The sequence below is a fragment of the Squalius cephalus genome, assembly GCF_949319135.1.
Source record: "Squalius cephalus genome assembly, chromosome: 7".
Taxonomy (NCBI): Eukaryota; Metazoa; Chordata; class Actinopteri; order Cypriniformes; family Leuciscidae; genus Squalius; species Squalius cephalus.
The window spans coordinates 37,285,567-37,307,334 of record NC_137128.1 but is presented as its reverse complement, the minus strand read 5'-3'; the positions used below and the strand labels follow the sequence as shown (position 1 = coordinate 37,307,334).

At 37.8% G+C, this 21,768-nt stretch overlaps 3 protein-coding genes across 4 annotated transcripts in view; 1 reads left to right on the top strand and 2 right to left on the bottom strand.

Moving 5' to 3' along the window:
* Positions 1-776: 776 nt before the first annotated feature.
* On the bottom strand, positions 777-5,201 carry LOC307160967 (tripartite motif-containing protein 16-like). Of its 2 annotated transcripts, XM_079875371.1 has the most exons (6): positions 4,474-5,190; positions 4,190-4,285; positions 3,759-3,992; positions 3,519-3,678; positions 3,328-3,387; positions 875-1,767 (listed from the first exon to the last, which is right to left on the bottom strand). In XM_079875371.1, the coding sequence occupies exons 1-6, from the start codon at positions 5,083-5,085 to the stop codon at positions 1,199-1,201; spliced, it is 1,731 nt and encodes a 576-aa protein (XP_079731497.1). In that variant the 5' UTR covers positions 5,086-5,190; the 3' UTR covers positions 875-1,198. The 2 variants fall into 2 exon arrangements, with proteins under 2 accessions (XP_079731498.1, XP_079731497.1); XM_079875372.1 differs by lacking the exon at positions 4,190-4,285 and having other exon boundaries at positions 777-1,767; positions 4,474-5,201.
* Positions 5,202-6,074: 873 nt separating this feature from the next.
* Positions 6,075-12,573, bottom strand: LOC307160966 (tripartite motif-containing protein 16-like). The gene is made up of 6 exons (XM_079875370.1): positions 11,915-12,573; positions 11,620-11,715; positions 11,189-11,422; positions 7,788-7,947; positions 7,585-7,644; positions 6,075-6,973 (listed from the first exon to the last, which is right to left on the bottom strand). Exons 1-6 carry the CDS (start codon positions 12,524-12,526, stop codon positions 6,429-6,431), a joined length of 1,707 nt encoding a protein of 568 aa, XP_079731496.1. The 5' UTR covers positions 12,527-12,573; the 3' UTR covers positions 6,075-6,428.
* Positions 12,574-12,992: 419 nt separating this feature from the next.
* The window catches only part of myo10 (myosin X), a 44,541-nt gene continuing 35,765 nt past the window's right edge, over positions 12,993-21,768 (top strand). The window contains exon 1 of the mRNA XM_079875292.1: positions 12,993-13,423. Within this exon, the coding sequence (XP_079731418.1) occupies positions 13,403-13,423 (21 nt within the window). The 5' untranslated portion in view covers positions 12,993-13,402. The remainder of the gene's footprint in view (positions 13,424-21,768) is intronic.

Here is a 21,768-nt window from a genome sequence, read left to right as displayed (position 1 = left end):
ACTAGAAACATGTCATTTTATGATATATTAAAATCTGTTGTTTATGCTGATTGAGACAGTCATTCTGTTCTTTTCCCACAGGTTTATCAGTCTGAAGCCGTTTACATTCTTCTTTGTAAATGAGAGACCCTTTGAATTTAAGTTACATTTGCATTATTTTGTCCAAAGGGATAAGCATTGCATTCAAGGTATACTGTACATTAAATCAAATCATGCATTCCCTGGGAAACTAACCCAGTACATTGGTATTGCTAGCACCATTTTCTACTGTTTGAGCTACAGGAAAGCTTTTGCTCACTGTTTTTGGTATAAACATATTTGTTGAGGGTTTAATGATCTGTAGGGTTTAGGGGTTTGTAGGGTGTAGGGCAAAATGAAGTGAAGGGAAACTCTCATATTTTTAGTGCTGGCGGCAGTTTATAAAAACACTGTCAGCAAATAAAACCTGACCAGAGACGAGTCTTCAGCGCATTGCAACACACACATGCTTCAGAGAACGATTACAACAGCACCAGTCCTGGACTTCATCAGCTCTCAGGGATGAGGATCAATGTTCAGAGAGTCAAAACTCGACAGGTGATCATTTGTCCAACATTCAGTTTCATTGTGATTCTTCCATGTGTGTATGTTGACAGCTACCAAAATAAGAAACTATCACAGCATTTGATTAGTGATCTGAAACTGACTGCAGTTTTGTGAAGTGCTTACAGAATTAAACTGACACCGCAGATCCTTGTCTTCTTCTCATGATAAAAGTAATGTTACAAATCATCTTTAATTTAGGTTTTAATTCCATTAAGTGAATGTGTTGTGGGCTCCCTCTCTTTAAATAATGGCAATAAGAGATCTTTTATGGAAGGGATTTGGGGAAATTGCAGAAACAGAGAGAATAAGTTAGTTTATTAAATGCATTTATAGTTTGTTGAATGTGATCTGCTAGAACTGCATGTACATACACTCTCTGAAGATACAAAGCTGTCAGCGCTAAATAATGAAATGAAAAATCACTTTGAATTCTTTTGTTCTGTTAGGTGAAGAAAATATAGTTGATTTCTATTAAAAAGACAACGTCAGACATAAATAACAAGCATAACTGCAACTTGTGAATAAAAATGATTAATATTGTGCTGATCATATTTGGAGTAAACATAAGAAACATTGTCAAAATCAAAACATGACGATATCTTGAGAATATCTCTCACAATATTATTTGTAAAATCTCTGCATATAATAAATCACAGAGTGTCATTTTTGAGCCCTGTCCTGTCCATGATATAGTACCTCTAAACCCAGGATAGAGAGGCTGAGTGAATGTGGTGTGGACTCTGTGAATGAGGGTCATTGTGTCAGAGACGCTGTAGAAGGACAGAGTTCCTGCACTGTGATCCACATACACTCCTATTCTAGAGGAGCTGGAGACTACAGGGAGTTCAGTCAGTTTGTTATTATGCGAGAATGAGCAAATGGAGTCAGAGCAGAACAAACTCCAGGACTGATCATTACATCCAAATCTACACTCATTTCTCTCTCCCTTCCTGCTGATGCTCTTATATGACACTGATATATCCACCTCACCACTCCACTCAACCTCCCAGTAACAGCGTCCACACACACTCTCTCGACACAACACCTGAGGATAACCATCAAATCTGTCTGGATGATAAAGATACCGCTGGACTTTGTTAGTGTCTTTAATCACTCTGTTCCCTTCAGACAGTACCAGGTATTTATTCACTGTGTTTGGATCCAAAGAGAACTGACGGGAATCTGATGAAGATAAAACACATAATCTGCATTTATCAAGTAATACATGACTTTCAGTCATAAAAATAAAACACCAGAGGTTTATTATATTAAGTTTTTTAAATACATGGAAAGTTAGTCATGTTTTATATATATATATATATATATTAGGACAAAAATTTACATCATTGTATTGGTGTGTCTGTATGTGTTTGGAGTTGACCAGCAGAAATAATAGTTGGTTAAAGATTTAGAATTGAAGAGTCAAATCTTTTTTTTTTTTCTTTTTTTTTTTTACTCCTGTTCAAATGTTTTAAAATCTCTTTTCAGCTGCTATACAAACTCAGCAGCCTCACAAACTGTACATTTGAGCTGAAGGTGCATTTTAATGTTTCTCTGTCAAAACAACCTAACGTAGCAGTTAGTGATGAACACAAGTGACTAGATCAGGGCTGTGTTTCCCAAAAGCATCATAAGCTGATCGTAAAGGCCACCAATGGTCTCAACAATTAACTTTGGCTTACAGTGCTTTTGGGAAACGCACCCCAGGACTTTTAACTAACCCAGCAAGATGAATTAACTATCATGTGATTATTCCTGATTGGTATAGTTAATTGTACTTTGAATATTAACAGAGTAAATGTGTCTTATGTAAATCAAGAGTGGTGTATACAGTTCAGTTTAATAAATGCTAAAGTTTTTCTTTTATGTACACTGCCGTTCAAAAGTTTGGGATTGTTAAGATTTTTAATGTTTTTAAAACAATTATCTTCTGCTCACCAAGGCTGCATTTATTTAATTAAAAATACAAAAAAACAGTAATATTGTGAACTATTATTACAATTTAAAATAACTTTTTTATTTGAATATATTTTAAAATGTAATTTATTCTTGTGATGAAAAGCTGCATTTTCAGCATCATTACATGATCCTTCAGAAATAATTCTAATATGCTGATTTGCTGCTTAAGAAACATTTCTGATTATTATGTTGAAAACAGTTGTGTCATTTTTTTCAGAATTCTTTGATAAATAGAAAGTTCAAAAGGACAGCATTCATTTGAAATATAATCTTTTGTAATGTCTTTACTGTCACTTTTTGATCAACTTAATGGATTATTGCTGAATAAAAGTATTAATTTCTTTAAAAAAATATTTTTTTACTGACCCCAAACTTTTGAACGGTAGTGTATAATGTTACAAAAGCTTTCTATTTCAGATAAATGCTGTTCTTTTGAACTTTCTATTCATCAAATAATCCTGAAAATAATTATACACAACCATTTTCATCATTGATAATAATAAATGTTTCTTGAAGAGCAAATCATCATTTTAGACTGATTTCTGAAGGATGTGACACTGAAGTGTTTACATCACAGGAATAAATTACATTTTACAATATATTCAGACAGTTATTTTAAATTGTAATAATATTTCACAATATAACTGTTTTTTTGTTGTTGGTATTTTTAATTAAATAATTGCAGCCTTGGTGAGCAGAAGTTAACTGTTTTAAAAACAATAAAAATCCTACTGATCCCAAACATTTGAACGGCAGTGTACATGTATGATCATAGAGACTTACATTGGAGAAACTCCTCATGGGTCTTCGGTTCAGGGGCGGGAATGATGTTAATGTTTCTCACTGTGGAATCCAACAGACATTTTGTAGTAAATATTGTAAAATAATATTAAATTTAAATATTAAACATTTTTGAATGATTTAAATATGAATGGTCTTTCTACATGACATCATGTGATAAATGTAAAGCTTACCTCTGCCAGATATCTTCTCTATTTCCTCTCTGCAGAAATGCTCCAGTTTCTCTCTCAGATGAGACACAGATTTACCAACATCATCAAAAGAGAGACGAGGACTGACAGTGATGCTGGGTGAGTCTGTAGATCCAGGAGGGACAGAGAGAGACTGGAAACTCTACACAGACACAATAGAAACACCAGCTAAAGACAGAAAGATCAATTTCAAAATCAATTTGTTTGTCAGATCTCTGTTACCTGGAGGAATTGAATGTGATCATCTGTGTGTGAAAGCTGCTCCAGCTCAGTGTCTCTCCTCCTCAGATCCTCAATCTCCTGCTCCAGTCGCTCCAGTCGTTCTTCAGCTCGACTCACTGCAGTCTTCTCCTGGTCTCTGATCAGCTGTGTCACCTCAGAGCGGCTTCTCTCAATGGAGCGGATCAGCTCAGTAAAGATCCTCTCACTGTCCTCCACTGCTGCCTGTGCAGAGCGCTGTTAGGACACACAGAGACGCATTAGAACCAGTCCATTCACTCAGCTCTTACTGGTCCCTCACACAGCCTGTTCCCCACAGTGGGCTTCAGTGGGACTGAAAGAGCTCCAGCACTGGCTCCTCACGGACTGACTGGAGGAGAGTCCTAACTGAGTCTGAAACAGCTCTTCCAGCAGTTCTTCTGCTCTAAACTCACCTTGTGAGACTCTACAGCCTCTCTCAGCTCCTCAAGCTCCTTCTGTCTCTCCTCAATTCTCTGCTGGAATTTTCTTTGCATCTTACCTAATTGTCTCTGTATGAATAACAAATAAAAAATGAATCTGATAAATTATACTGCATAAAAAGTATTTGCCTCAAGTAAAAAAATAAGATTTTTGGGAGATCCCAGGAAGTAACGTCTTGGAAAATTATCTTGGATTATGTAGATGGGATTATGGGATTAAAGATTTTTATTAGGAGGCACAACTACTGAGTTCATACCTGTTTCTCAGTCCTCTCTGCTGCAGTTGAAACAGTGTCATGGTTTTTGTGTTCATCCATTGTACACAGATAACATATACAGGTCTGATCAGTACGACAGTAAATCTCCAGCAGTTTCTCATGTTGAGGGCAGATCATCTCCTGAAGTCGTCCAGTGGCGTCCATTAGATTGTGTCTCTTACTTTTGAAGAAACTCTCATGTTGTTCCAGATGATTTTGACAGTAAGAGTTCAGACACACCAGACAGGACTTGATGGCTTTGTTTTTGTCCCCAGTACAGACGTCACACTCCACATTTCCAGGTTCAGTGTAACACTGAGCAGGACGAGCTATTAGTTTTGTCTTTTTGAGTTTCTCCACCACTTCAGCCAGCATGGTGTTTTTACCTAAAACAGGTCTTGTAGTGAAGGTCTGTCTGCACTGAGGGCAACTGTAGACTCCCTTCTGATCATCCTGATCCCAGCAGCCTGTGATACAGATCATACAGTAACTGTGTCCACAGGGAATGGTCACTGGATCCTTCAGTAGATCCAGACAGATTGAACAACTGAACTGATCCTGAGCCAAATAAACACTGGATCCTGCCATTTTATTGCACAGATCAAGAGACATCCACAACGGTTCGACAACAGCTTGAGCTTAGGTTTCAATTTCTCTGAACTGAAACATTTCCTGGTTTTAAAACGTGTGCAAATGTGCCAGTCATATAATTTACACGACTGCTACCTGTAGATGGCAGTCTGGCACAGAAATTCGCAAGACAGTTTATGAGACTAGAAACGTAATTTTATGATAGCCTATTAAAATCAATCTGAAGCCGTTTACATCCTTCTTTGTAAATGAGAGACCCTTTGAATTTAAGTTACATTTGCATTATTTTGTCCAAAGGGATAAGCATTGCATTCAAGGTATACTGCACATTAAATCAAATCATGCATTCCCTGGGAAACTAACCCAGTACATTGGTGTTGCTAGCACCATTTTCTACTGTTTGAGCTACAGGAAAGCTTTTGCTCACTGTTTTTGGTATAAACATATTTGTTGAGGGTTTAATGATCTGTAGGGTTTAGGGGTTTGTAGGGTGTAGGGCAAAATGAAGTGAAGGAAAATTCTCGTAATTTTTGTGCTGGCGGCAGTTTATAAAAACACTGTCAGCAAATAAAACCTGACCAGAGACGAGTCTTCAGCGCATTGCAACACACACATGCTTCAGAGAACGATTACAACAGCACCAGTCCTGGACTTCATCAGCTCTCAGGGATGAGGATCAATGTTCAGAGAGTCAAAACTCGACAGGTGATCATTTGTCCAACATTCAGTTTCATTGTGATTCTTCCATGTGTGTATGTTGACAGCTACCAAAATAAGAAACTATCACAGCATTTGATTAGTGATCTGAAACTGACTGCAGTTTTGTGAAGTGCTTACAGAATTAAACTGACACCGCAGATCCTTGTCTTCTTCTCATGATAAAAGTAATGTTACAAATCATCTTTAATTTAGGTTTTAATTCCATTAAGTGAATGTGTTGTGGGCTCCCTCTCTTTAAATAATGGCAATAAGAGATATTTTATGGAAGGGATTTGGGGAAATTGCAGAAACAGAGAGAATAAGTTAGTTTATTAAATGCATTTATAGTTTGTTGAATGTGATCTGCTAGAACTGCATGTACATACACTCTCTGAAGATACAAAGCTGTCAGCGCTAAATAATGAAATGAAAAATCACTTTGAATTCTTTTGTTCTGTTAGGTGAAGAAAATATAGTTGATTTATTTAAAAGACAACGTCAGACATAAATAACAAGCATAACTGCAACTTGTGAATAAAAATGATTAATATTGTGCTGATCATATTTGGAGTAAACATAAGAAACATTGTCAAAATCAAAACATGACAATGATATCTTGAGAATATCTCTCACAATATTATTTGTAGAAACTCAACTTATAATCTCTATATTGATAGATCACAGAGTTTCATTTTTGAGCCCTGTCCTGTCCATGATAGTGTACCTCTAAACCCAGGATAAAGAGGCTGAGTGAATGTGGTGTGGACTCTGTGAATGAGGGTCATTGTGTCAGAGACGCTGTAGAAGGACAGAGTTCCTGCACTGTGATCCACATACACTCCTATTCTAGAGGAGATGGAGACTACAGGGAGTTCAGTCAGTTTGTTATTATGCCAGAATGAGCAACCGGAGTCATAGCAGAACAAACTCCAGGACTGATCATTACGTTCAAAGCTACACTCATTTCCCCATCCCTTCCTACTGATGCTCTTATATGACACTGATATACCCACCCCTCCACTCCTCTCAACCTCCCAGTAACAGCATCCACATACACTCTCTCGACACAACACCTGATGATAACCATCAAATCTGTCTGGATGATCAGGATACGGCTGTTCTGTGTCAGTGTATTTAATCACTCTGTTCCCTTCAGACAGTACAAGGTTTTTATTCATTGTGTTTGGATCCAAAGAGAGCTGACAGGAATCTGATGAAGATAAAAAAAAAGTAAACATTATCAAGTAATACATGACTTTCAGTAATAAAAAAATAATACACCAGAGGTTTGAAATATTTAGTTTTTTTAATGCATGGAAAGTTGCAGTCATGTTTTATACGTTAGGAAAAAAGATTCACAACATCTGCCTCACTGTTATCAACATCATAACATCATTGTGTTGGTGTATCTTTTTGTGTTTGGAGTTGACCAGCAGAAATAATAGTTGTTTAAAAATTTAGAATTGAAAAGTCAAATCACATTTTCTGTTTATTTTTAGTCCTGTTCAAATATTTTATTCAGCAGCTGTACAAACTCAGCAGCATCACAAACTGTAATATTTTTCTGTCAAAACAACCTAACGTAGCAGTTAGTGATGTTCACAAGTGACCAGACCAGGATGTTTAACTTACCCAGTAAGATAAACTAACTATCATGTGGTTATTCCTGATTGGTATAATTTATTGTAGGCCTACTTTGAATATTAACAGAGTAAATGTGTCTTTTGTAAATCAAGAATGGTGTATACAGTTCAGTTTGATTGTTGATATAATAAGAGCTGAAGTCTCTCTTTATGTACATGTATGATCATAGAGACTTACATTGGAGAAACTCCTCATGGGTCTTGGGTTCAGGAGTGGGAATGATGTTGATGTTTCTCACTATGGAAACCAACGGATATTTTGTAGTAAATATTGTAAAATAATATTACATTTAAATAAGATTTTTTTTTTTTTATGATTTAAATATGCATTATCTTTCTACATGACAACATATGATACAGCTCAGGAAATGTAAAGCTTACCTCTACCAGATATAATTTGTATCTCTTCGCTGTAGAAATGCTCCAGTTTCTCTCTCAGATGAGACACAGAATTACCAACATCATCAAAAGAGAGACGAGAACTGACAGTGATGCTGGACGAGTCTGTAGATCCAGGAGGGACAGAGAGAAACTGGAAACTCTACAATGAAACAAAGACACAATAGAAACACCAGCTAAAGACACAGAAACATTAGCCTGGATGCTAGTGATGTTACATTTGACACTGAAGCTTCAAAGCGCGTATCGAGTATGCAGCGCAATTTCTCATGAAGCTCCGTGCCGGAGCGCGTATTGTTTTCAGAGAAACACGTGATCAACGAAAAATGAAGCCTCACTTTCTTTCCAGTCACATGAATGCTTCACTTTGCGTGTCGGAATGTTTGAACCCAGACCACTACTCTACAGATTTTTGGAAGTTTAAGTCCATTTACTAACTTTTTTTTAATTTATAAATAAGCCTATATCCTATATGTTAAATGATCATATTCTGACATAAACAGCATAGAAACCATTAATAATAACCATAATTTACTTGCATCAAGCAACTCTGTTGGAATTTTTATAATTAGTATTAATATAATTGTTACAATTAATTTATTGACACACTTTAATATGTGAATTATATTATCAGAAAACTGAACATTTAGCGCAGTCAGGCTTTTATTTGTGTTTAATGGATAAAACAACGGAGGTGAAATACGCACCTCGGGTTTATGGCTGCTATAAATTTGACCTGCCACAAGATGGCGCTGTTTTCGACACTCTTGATGCCTCGAATCTTTTCCCGGAACAATCAGGGGAAAGCCTCATTGCTTCATGAGGCTTCATTTGCCCATCCCTAGTGGATGCCAGCCGAACTTAGCCCCGCCCCACAACATTTTTAGGTCGGAAGTTCGGTCTGGACTTGATCCGTTGTGGAGCTATTATCGCTATTATGCCCGAACTAAAGCTGTTTGGACCAATCAAATTGTTAGGGGGTGCTTTATACGTTGATGGACAGATGATCAACAGTAACGTAATCATCCACGTCACCAAAGAGCGCTTGGGTTGAATTTGTTTACAATAAAGATGACTGCCGCTGGAGAATTGAGATTTCACACTTACAAATAAGTCAGATAGAATAAATGCATATTTGGCGTGCTGTCTGAGGAGAGAGCTCGGGCTCGGGCTCAGTATTCGGCCCGAACCCAAAGTATTCCCCCCGTATTCCAGGCTGTGGAAGAACAAGCCGAGAGTGAGTGGAGGGATGCTGAAAACTGTCAAGGAATGTTAGGTGATATGACAGAGTGAATAAATATATGCTTCCTCTCATGCTGATAGGGTAGCATGGTAATTGTTTGATGACAAGTTGATTGGATTGATTATTTGAACATGCTCCTCCCGAACTTTGTTCATGAAACATCATGTGTAGATTCCGCCATCGCGTCTGTTATAGAAGATATCGACAGCACATTCATTTGAAAAGAGGAACAGAGAATCGCGATCAAGGCATTTGTCGATCGGAAAGATGAATGAAGAACATACGTCAATTACTCCGTTGCTCTGATTGGTTGTAGGTCTATCCAATTGAGTGCAGAGACAATTTCCTTCCTGGTTCGGTTGAAACCAAGCAGCAACCTCCCAGGGGCGTAATCCAGCACTCGGAAAGCGTACCATCCCCGGGGGCCGCCAATGGCTAACAAGCCATCACCTGCTGTTAGCATGCCATTGACTCCCATTCATTTTGGCGTCACTTTGACAGCGAATAACTTTACATCTGAGGCGTTTAAAGACTCTATTTAAAAACACGACTATGTATAAAAGGCTTCATTACCTTGTATCTTACGTTATGGCCCCGTAGATGCAGTTTTTGTAAAAATAGGCTAACGATTGCGTCATAAACATGCGACTCTCTGTAGCCCATAGAGAGTCATAAAGTTGCTCCTGCTCCTAGCTCATGGACAGCTCCTACTCACGCTCTCCGTCTCTGCAAGATTCGGAAGGGAATGATTCAGATTTCTCTTGGCACAGCTACTAGAAGACTTACAACTGTCAGACAGGCTGCTCACGTCACATCTACGTCATCAAGCTCAGTTTGAGTCTGCGCAGTACGCTCAGCCATCAGGAAGTGAGTGCTTCTAATTTGCTTCACTTTTCTCCGTTGAAGTCTATGGGGTCGCTGTGTCCATTTATTTTACTGTCTATGCAACCTCCCTGTCTCTATCTTGAAACCAACACGGAAGTGAATTAAACGGCAATTCATCAACTGGCCGCTTGAGGCTGGCTGCAAAAGTGAGTCAAATCTGCATCTCCCCCATGTTGAAATCCGTTTAAATTATATTAAGCCTTAGGCCATGTCAACACTCAACACTAATACGTTTTCGTTTGAAAACGTATATTTTTCTCTCCGTTTTGGCCTTCCGTCCACACTGAGACGGCGTTTTTATTAATGAAAACAAAGCTTTTCTGAAAACGCACTCCAAAGTGGATACATTTGAAAACGCCGTTTTTCCATTGTAGTGTGGACTGTGAAACCGGTTGTATTTAAAAACAATGACGTAAATTTAGTCATGTGACGCATATTGTACCAATAGATATTCGTGTTTATTACCAGTATTGTGCCTGTTATGTGCTATTCACTTTCACACTGCTGCTAAAAATATTCTACATTGCACACTCTTCATATCACAGTCCTGCAAAGATGACAGAATTGCGTTTTAGACCAAACATATGGTGACTGCGTGCGACCTGGACCGCATCAGTGAATGGTGAGATATTTTACTAAATAAAATTATCCTGTCAGAAGAATTGCACGATAACTTCATTATTTATTTTTCCATCTGAATCATATCAGTGATCTTTTGTGGGGGTTTAACGCATGCGCAGTAATGTGAATTTAGCGTTTTCAGGCGTTTTTCAAAAGTTTCTCATCCACAATGAAACGTCCGAAAACGCCTGAAAACGCTAGTGTGGACGGAGAGCGTTTATAATATATGTTTCTGCATAATTAAGGTTGTGTCCACTTTTGAGAGACAGGTGGATTCCCGCTGCTGTGGTCATTAGTCATCATTAGCCGTGTGTCTGCTGTCTGTTGGCCATCACGTTAGGGGTTTTCGCCCATTTTCGTTTATCCGGGAGTGACGCACTTCCAAGATGGCGACGGTCGGCTACGCCCACTTTAGGCTTCAAAAATGGTCTTCAGAAACCTACAGGTGACGTCACGGACACTACGTCCATATGTTTTTACAGTCTATGGTTAAAACACACCCCATAATCACAGCCCAATGGAGCAGTATCAGACTCATATTCTCATGACGATGTCAGGCTACATAAACATTTGATAGGAAACACAATCTCTTCCCTTCCTAAAGACACTGTCCTGTTTGTCAGATCTCTGTTACCTGGATGAAATGGATGTGATGTTCTGTGTGTGAAAGCTGCTCCAGCTCAGTGTCTCTCCTCCTCAGATCCTCAATCTCCTGCTCCAGTCGCTCCAGTCGTTCTTCAGCTCGACTCACTGCAGTCTTTTCCTGGTCTCTGATCAGCTGTGTCACCTCAGAGCGGCTTCTCTCAATGGAGCGGATCAGCTCAGTAAAGATCCTCTCACTGTCCTCCACTGCTGCCTGTGCAGAGCGCTGTTAGGACACACAGAGACGCATTAGAACCAGTCCATTCACTCAGCTCTTACTGGTCCCTCACACAGCCTGTTCCCCACAGTGGGCTTCAGTGGGACTGAAAGAGCTCCAGTACTGGCTCCTCACGGACTGACTGGAGGAGAGTCCTAACTGAGTCTGAAACAGCTCTTCCAGCAGTTCTTCTGCTCTAAACTCACCTTGTGAGACTCTACAGCCTCTCTCAGTTCCTCAAGCTCCTTCTGTCTCTCCTGGACTCTCTGCTGGAATTTTCTCTGGGTTTCCTCCAACTGTCTCTAAAGATTTAGTATACAGTCAATATACAACTCGTTACATGCGCCTCTTTGAGAGAATGTCACAAAGAACTGTTTCAAACATGAGCAAATTTTTTTTTTAGAAATTACATTATCTGTTTCATTGTTTGAAAATTATCTTTGAATATATAGATTTATGAAGAAACATTTATTATTCAACATAACTACTCATAGTTCATACCTGTTTTTCAGTCCTCTCTGTTGCAGCTGAAACAGTGTCGTGGTTTTTGTGTTCATCCATTGTACACAGATAACATATACAGGTCTGATCAGTACGACAAAAAATCTCCAGTAGTTTCTCATGTTGAGGGCAGATCATCTCCTGAAGTCGTCCAGTGGCGTCCACCACTTTATGTCGCTTTCCTGGGTGAAATTCCTCGTGACGTTCAAAATGATTTTGACAGTAAGAGTTCAGACACACCAGACAGGACTTGATGGCTTTGTTTTTGTCCCCAGTACAGACGTCACACTCCACATCTCCAGATTCAGTGTAACACTGAGCAGGACGAGCTTGTAGTTTTGTCTTCTGGAGCTTCTCCACCACTTCAGCCAGCATGGTGTTTTTACCTAAAACAGGTCTTGTAGTGAAGCTCTGTCTGCACTGAGGGCAGCTGTAGACTCCCTTCTGATCATCCTGATCCCAGCAGCCTGTGATACAGATCATACAGTAACTGTGTCCACAGGGAATGGTCACTGGATCCTTCAGTAGATCCAGACAGATTGAACAACTGAACTGATCCTGAGCCAAAGAAATACTGGATTCTGCCATTTTATTGCACAGATCGAGAGACATCCACAACGGTTCGACAACAGCTTGAGCTTGTTTCGATTTTTCTGAACTGAAACATTTCCTGGTTTTAAAACGTGTGCAAATGTGCCAGTCATGTACACGACCACTAGAAGGCAGTCTTATACAGAAACTCATTAAACAGTTCAAGATAGATAGATAGATAGATAGATAGATAGATAGATAGATAGATAGATAGATAGATAGATAATATTCTTTAAGTGGTTTTAATATTGAGCAGGATTGTGCGTTGATAAAGTTTTTCTTTTGATACATTATAGATAGATGGGTAGGCCTACATTAAAGAAAGATTATTCATTTAGGCTATTTAATTTACATCTACGTTTATCAGCCTTCAACTCTGAAATGAGCTTTCCGTTTCACAACTGAGCAACTATCCCGCGCGCTCACACCACGGGAACAGCAGGAGGTGCGCGCGAGGCTACGGATCTACAGAAGTTTTGCCATTCAAACCGCGCGGGGGCGGAGCCAACAGGCAGCGAGCCGACTCAGCGGAGTCTCTGCAAACTTGGCAGGAGCCGAAGCCTTCGCTGTTTACCGAGGCGCGTGTCACACCGGCATACAAAGTCACCTCGCGCCGTGTCTTTATATCTCGTCCCGAAGCGCGCCTCGCGAGCCCCGGTGTCACTGCGCTCGTGGAAGAGAAAACTTTTTGGTTTGGCAGTGGGACACATGATAGTTCCCAACATCTGTATGGTCTGAAACAAAGACGTGTCTCTGCGCGAGAGAGAAACAAACTGGCTCCAGGGGTCTAGAGATCAGTGAGATGCAGTGAGGGACCGCATGACACTTTTCACTGACACGTATGGCTCGGCTCGTCGACTCCTATGAAGACCTCAGAGATTCATTATTATAAGGACAATGGATAACTTTTTCACCGAGGTAAGTTGGATATGAAAATACTATTTTCATGTTGCTGTAAGAAGGATGTTCTGCTGTTTCTGTTCCAGAAAACAAAATACATGAAAGATATAACAATTCCCGTTGGGTTTGTACTAAGAAAATAACCGGCTGTATATATATATATATATATATATATATATATATATATATATATATATATATATATATATAGGCTATATATAGTTTGTATGTTCAGGACTCCCTCACCCTCACATCTCCCTCACTGCCTCGGTTCTGAATGGTTCGGGTCATTCCCAGCGGAGCTCGCAGGCATTTCCTTACCTTTCTTCTCGTTTCCTAATCTACATCCCACCGCTATTATTAGAAGTGTTCACTGTACGCTGGCTGAATTAATGTAGTGTTTCATTAGTGATAACTTTATACAAAGCATGGCATTTAGAAATAGCATTTAATAATAATAATAATAATTAAATTGATTTTGTATTATAAAATAGTGATGTAATATAAATTACATAAATGAAAAAAATACTCTGGTCAAGCTCGGGTAAATAAATGTAACCCTTTATTAAACAAAATAAATGAAATGGAAGATCAAAAATGTCCACCCTGTTAGGCATGTTTGTTTACTTTACATTATTGATACTCTTGTAAATTTTCATTGTCACTGAATTGTTAGTGTACTTCTTTGCTGAATTTATGAAATTATTGTGGAAAAACTGTTTAACAGGGTGGACAGAATAATAACAGGGTGGACAAGTGTTATAAAGAGAATGGATGATTTCCTATTGCTCGCGTACAACCAGTTACAATTTTAGTTGATTTTGAACTGGATTTAGATGGGAAACAATATGTAAAACATTGCCGACGAACTTTAAATGCACTACTTCTTGAACTTTAAAAATAAATTACTTTCACAATCACTAGTACACTCAGTGTCCACTTTGTTAACTCTTCAGATATAACAGGGTCAACACTAACAGGGTGGACATTCTGATCTAAAATCAGCCTATGCACTGTCTGAGCAAAAACAAGCTAACATAGAAGGTGTATCAAATTAAAAATTGCATGTTTTTTAAAACTGTCCTTCTAAAAATATGATTTTCCTACTAACTTTTTTCACATTTCCCTAAACAGTGTGGACATACTAAGGTTGACCGCATCACATTTGAAAGATAAAATTGATAAATAGACCGTTAAAATAGTTGAGGAACTCACTCACTTGCCCAAGTTGTTTTCCCTCCAAAGAAGTGATAACTGCTTTATGATATGATGTCATTTAATTTTTCCAACTTTCATTTAAAGGGAAAGCAGTAAAAAATAACAAAGTGGACATTAAATTAAGGGACAAGCTAAAAACCTTGATTATAATTGTTAAAATAAATGTAATAATTGAAAAAATATATGAGAGAATCATTACTGATACACCCAACAATGTAAAAAAAAAAAAAAAAGTATTCATTGAAATTTCATGTTTAGTAAGTGCTGTTACACAGGCCTGGGAACATATGAAAAATGGTAATGTGGTGGTTCAAAACGCTGTAAAATGTTTCAAATTATTTTTTAATCAACTTCAATATGCTTAGAGTTCATATGGTGTTTTTTATGACTAAGACAGGTTTAAAATTAATATTGTTCAACATTTTAAGGCAGTAAGATCATGATCTTTACTTGGGACACAAAAGGCACCGAATCCCATGAATGACCCAAATTGTCGTATTTTTTTGCAAATAATCCTTTTTTTTACAGCCAGTAAATGTTTTTAGATGTAACATTCAATAAAAATAAATTATAATTCTAAAGTATATTACTGTTATTTTTGTTATATAATATTTTAATACATTAATATTTTTATAGAAATGTTATGTTAATGAAATGTTATTTTATAGTATGTTATATGGAAATGAAATGAATCCATAACAGTGTTACCAAAAGGTAATTTTGGGGAATACTTGTCAGGACTGGTGTTGATGGAAATGAGACAATAGTATTATTCATCCCTCATGACCTGACTGTGAAATGAGTGCGAGATGATGATCAGTAGCACGAGCCACTCCCTTGTGCCGCTACCACATGAGTCACAAGTGAAGGCTTCTAAAATTGGCTTGAGGTGGATCATTAGTCCTCCACATTGTGCTTTTCACCTGTGAAGGCGTGGCCTAATTAAATAAATCATATCAATAAAACTTCTCACCTGTACCAGCTCAGAAACACATGTGCCAAATCCACATACTGCATAGTAGGTACTACATTTGGTTTGAAACAAACTAGTTACTACATGTACTTACTATAGCTATAACAGTAAATTATGCATAATTACAAGCAACTAACACTAAATCCTAACCCTAACCGTAACTCTCTAGTAAGTATATGTATTTTATTACTCAATACTTATTTGAGTAAGTACATTGTAACTACGTCACCTTAAAATAAAGTGTATCCAAGTTCTATATAGTATAAATGTGTGTAGTATGAATAAAATTCAGATGTACAAAATCCGCCATGTTGTCACTGTCACGTGACCTACCATCATCAGTTGCCTTGCTTTACTGCTATTAACAAATCCTCTCTCGTGGTCTCTTGGGATAATAAAGTGTCAATTGAAAGTACACTTAAGAATCTCGCCAGGAAGTACTAGGTCATCTGGGTACTTTTCGCATATGTATTTCGAGTACTATGGATTCGGATATACCACTCAGTTGGCGTACTGTTTTTCACACACTATAGGGTAGAATTCGATTCTGGACGCAGCAATAGACTTTATATTAGGGTTTCAGATGGTAAGCAGGGAGCTCCAACTTCACCAGCTTTACACAATAGTGTCAAATGTCCTCCGGCTGCTGCATATCTAGCCTGCGAATCGGTTTCTGGACAAAAGAAGCAGTCTTTAAAAAGAGACAGCGCTGTGTGTGCGGAAACAGATTCAGCCGAAACATGCTTGCGGAATGTGGGGAAGAGCTGAGCTCGTGAATGCCTGTCTCACACACGGCTCTTCTACATGACTGACCTCAGAAAGTATGATTCCTGTCTCACACAAACATGTCTAACCTCACAGGGAGAGATTTCACACACAAATCTGCCCTTTAGCCATTTTCTTCAGCTTTTTGGTTTAGCATGGGATGCACATGCACACATTTCTGTTTGCAGTTATGGTCGCGGGCATGCATGTCCGTTTTGTTTTAGGTGTGTTTGTTTATGGCCGTGTTTGCACAGCAGTGTCACTAAGGTTATTGCCTCCCTGCAGTCCCTATAGGCGGAGCTTGTTCAAAGGTAAACCTCTTTGTTTTCCTGTGAATTGGCCAATCAGAGTCGCAGGTACTGTTTGACAGTTGTGTTTTAGTGGAGAGGAGTGCCATTCTGGGAAAACAAACACTCCAGGTTATTCTTTTTTTGAATCCTGAAACAAAAGTCTCATAGGATCAGAGATGCTTTGGGTGAAATTGTTAAATCTCATATAATTATGAGAATCTCATAGAATTAACATTGAATTCTCTTTAAGGTTAAGATGACTCTCTGTCATCTTTCTTTCCCTGCTAAATTGTCATTAGTATTAAAGCAGACAAACACAAAGGTCTTAGTTATTTAAAGTAGTGAAACACAAAGGGGTGGAGCTTATTTAGCACCTGGTGTTCAACAGCCATGAGACACTGTACACATATTATTTAGCTAGTTTAAGTACCATAAACGTCTAGTGTTTTAAAGAAAATTGATGTGCATTTTTGATGTGCAGTAAAAAATGATATTATTATTATTATTATTATTATTATTAAGTATCATATATTTATTAATGTTCACTGACATCCCCAGAGGGAGGTTTTGTAACATTTAAATAACTTAAATTTAAGTTATTTTATATAACAATTTGAATAAATGTTAGATTTTGTCCTCCAAGTAAGTAAACCCCCCACACACTTGGCCATGTACCCCCTTCTGGTTTCCTCATCTGTGCTTGGTCAAGTAATCCTTCTTGTCTGTGTCACACACACACACACACACACACACACACACACACACACACACACACACACACACACACACACACACACACACACACACACACACACACACACACACACATTAAATCTTGTGAGTAGCTTAATGATTACACAGTATAGTGATTCAAAGCTGCTTTTAACAAGGAACTCAGAACAGGAAAATCCCCCAGCGCCTACACTGATAAAGAGATATAGAGAAATACTGGAAGAGAAAATGTTTTTTGTTTTATTTGTTCTTTTGTTCTTAAAGTGTGTGTGTTCCATATTTCTGTTAAACAGACAGTTCACGCAAAAAAAAAAAAAGAAAAAAAAAAGTACTTACCCTCCTGTTGTTTCAGACCTGTATGACTTTCATTTTTCATTTAATCTAAAAAGGACACATTTTGAATGATGTCCTGAATGAATGGGGACCGGTGCTTTCAAGCATCAAAAAGCAAGTGCCATAAAAGTACGTGTTATGACTCATGTGTGATATGCCAAGTTTTCTGAAACAAATGACGTTGTTATTTACTAATAACCTTCTCTAGTGAGTCGCTGTGACTCTATTGGGTCAATGCGTTTAACTAAATAATTTCACTCTGATATGTGAACAAATCATTCAGACCATTTTTTTAACCAGATCTGATTCTATGAAATGATCTGACTTAAGAGTGATTCTTTTGAGTCAAATAGCCACTGATACTTTCATGAATTCAAGGAAAGCTAGGCCAGATGTCGAGAAAGTGTGCATTACATTTATATATAGGTGTGCATTATATAAGTCTTCTGACAAGTTGAATGGACTTACTTATAGTGCTTTTCCATATATTTTGAATCTTGAAAGCTTCAGTTCTCTATTTATTGTAATTGCATGGAAATCATTGACCAGGTCATTCTCCAAATCTCCCCTTTTTTTGGTTCATAGAAGAAATAAAGTCATACAAGTCAGGAATGACGTGATGAGGATGAGTAAATGATGACAGAATGTTCTTTTTAGGGTGAACTATTCATGTTATCTTGAGTCATTTCAATTAACATGCAAAGCCTAATTAGTCTGTTTGTTCCTGAATGGCGAAGTCATTATAATAACTAAACAAAGAGGAAGAAAACAAGTGAACTTCCCTTTATGATTCATCACAATTGCAATCTCTGAGGCCTTTAAACTGCCAGGTGCAAAGTACGTCTACTACGTGCACATGCATACATGCACGAAGATGGTCTTTGTCTTTGTTCTGCGTAGTTTATACAGCTCTCTTTCCCTCGTTCACTCTTGTCGTGAAGTATAAACACACATTTTTCACTGTAGGAGAGAGAGAGAAAATGAGCGTGCTTTGGAAAAGTAGGTCAGGCAGCCATGCAGGGTATATGTGAACGTGTTTGAGGGGGTTGGATTGGTGAAATAAGTTATATGTCGAGGAGACAGGTCTGACTCTGAACACCAAGCCCGGGTCACCCTGCATGTGAGAGAGCTAAAGTTTTGGATCTTTGGGTTCGAAGTATGCAGGAATGCCCTTCATCACTGGCCTGCCTTCCTGTTGACCCAAACGATATCTGATCCCTCACTTCCTGCAGTCAAATGAGAGAAAGAAAGGGGGACAGAGAAAGAGAGCCATGGAGAAGTGTGTGTGTGTGTGTGTGTGTGTGTGTGTGGTAAGCTGCTCTAAACATGCTCGGTAAGCAGCATTGAGATTACAGAGTAACTCTGGTCTGTTTCATCCTTTACTCCGCCCAGCCTGACCGCCCTCCAAAACTCTGATATTATTTTAAGAGTTTAGATACACAATACAAGGACACACTCGGACATGCATGCACACAGTGCACTTTTTAACTTCAAAGTCAAGTTTTTTCTTTCATCTGAACATGAAACAAAATTAGAAAGTCATTGATGTCTGATTTGGATGTCTTTGTGCATAAGTTGTGTGTGTGTGTGTGATGTTTTAGTTGGATTGCTACCTGTTTAAATCTGTGATTCCTTTGAGCCGTCTATTTTAGTACAGGAAGTGAATATTGGCCAGAAAACCTGGCAGATACACTACCATTCAAAAGTTTGGGGTCAGTACGTTTTTTTTTTGTTTTGTTTTTTTTAAATAAAATTTATCAAGCAAGGATGCAATTCAATTGATCAAAAGTAACTGTAAAGACGTTATATTCATCCTGAAAAAAATATACCATGGTTTCCACAAAATTATTAAGCAGCACAATTGCTATATACAGTAAGAAATAGGAAATGATTCTTGTGCAACAAATCAGCATATTAGATTTAGAATAAAGGATCATGTGACACTAAAGACTGGAATAATGATGCTGAAAATTCAGTTTTGACATGGGAATAAATGACATTATAAAAAATTTTAAAATTGAAATTAGTTATCTTAAATTGGAATAATATTTCACAGTATTACTGTTCTTACTGTAGTTTTGATCAAATAAATGTGGACTTGGTGAGCATAAGAGGATTCTTTCAAAAACTGTTAAAAGAAAATGTAATGACCCCAAACTTGTGAATATACATTTCTTTATTTTTCTCTCACTCTTCCTCTGTTGTTTTCTATTAGTAAACCACAGTTTTCATTGTGTCAAATAACGCAATTAGTATAGAAATATTTTAAGGATTTAATACACATTTGGATTGGCCAGTTTCCAATTGGACTAAAGCATTTACATGACATTTTTTTTGCTGAAATTGAGCTTTAATGTGCTTTGTAAACATACTCATAAAAGGTTTTTGTGTCATTTAAAAATGTAAGCTGGAAATGTTTAAGCACACAGAATGTTTTTGACTTGAGAGAGACAATTATGAATGTGATTGGAGTATTTCTAAACTGTAATGTGTGAACGTCTGTGCTGCAGTCATAAACTGGTTGAGCAGTTTTAATCTTCTAATGTTTGCAGATAAACACAAGGCACGGTCAAAGCTGCTTAACTCGAAATATGCTTCTGTCAAGGAAACCAGACACACACACAAGTTCAATGTCTTAACCACCATAGACACATTCCCGGATGTCCCTGGGACATTTTGTATTTTGTAAGATTTGGCAATCTTCTAGGGGCATTTTCGTCCTTTTAAGTAAATCAACACATACTAAAAAACATAATGAAACAATGAACAATTCAAAAGTTTCTTAACAATGAACAATTCAAAAGTTTCTTAACATTAATTTCTTAACATGGCTCAAGAGATGAACTACACATTAACCCATCTTGTGGAGAAATGTGTTTTCTTTCAAGTTCACCATTAAGTGCTTGAGTCAAATGTTGGGAAACTATGTCACTGCGTCCTGGTTTACTGCAGAGATGGTGAATTGGATTAGAGGCCTGGAATTCCTGAGATAAACTTGGTTTAGAGAGAAAAACAGCTTCCTGTTTGTGTGGCTTAGAGATGCACTAACTTGATGGGGCTGACTCTGAGTTTTGAGCTTTTAAAGTCATTTGAAACTATGGCAAATCCAATACAGAGTTGATTGCTTTTCAACAGTAAACACTGACTGTTACTACTCAAAACTGTTATTACTTATTGCAACGGCATGCAGTCCTTATACTGCATGCCGGGAAGGATCAGTCATCTTTAAAAGTGTGATTTCCTCCGTAATTCTTATATTATATGTTTCTTAATGTATTTTAATATTTAATGAACACAATGTGTAAAATCATGGTCCCATACGTGAAGTCTCCCATTGTTTCTTGCTCTATTTTTTTCTTTTTCAGTTTGTCTTTGCTTTTTACAGCCACTAACTTTAGCAGACCAGTGGCAGGTTAACAGTACTACAAGTGTGCATATGTTGTTAGAAACCATGAAGATGTGCACGTGACAGCAATCAGAGAGAAAATTACTTAAATTGTCCATTTCCTCTACAGACTTTTGTCTTTCTTACCAAACCAAAGTTTTTTCTGTGGTTACTGTAGCCTTTTAGTATTTTTATTAAAAGAATAATCTTTACTCTTGGGCTGCAAATTACTTTATCTGTCGATTTATGTAATCAGGTAATTGGACAAAAAGCCTATGCTTTGTCAAATAATAGCCTATGCAAATTGAAGGCCATAAAAAAAGAAAAGCTAAAAACAATAGGATGGTCCTGTCCAAAACTCATGCCATTAGATAAGTCAATGTTGCTCGAACAAACAGTGTTTTGACACACTTTCCGTGGAAATCAGTCTAAGAATGGCTTGGCAACTTATAGTTGTTTTATGCTGGGATAGGAGAAAGTGTTCAACTGTGTGTGTCCAGCTGCACAGCTGTTCTGTTGCAGTTCAGTCTGATCATTCAGCAGTTCTCTGTGTGTGTGTGTGTGTGTGTGTGTGTGTGTGTGTGTGTGTGTGTGTGTGTGTGTGTGTGTGTGTGTGTGTGTGTGTGTGTGTGTGTGCGTGCGTGCGTGCGTGCGTGCGTGCGTGTGT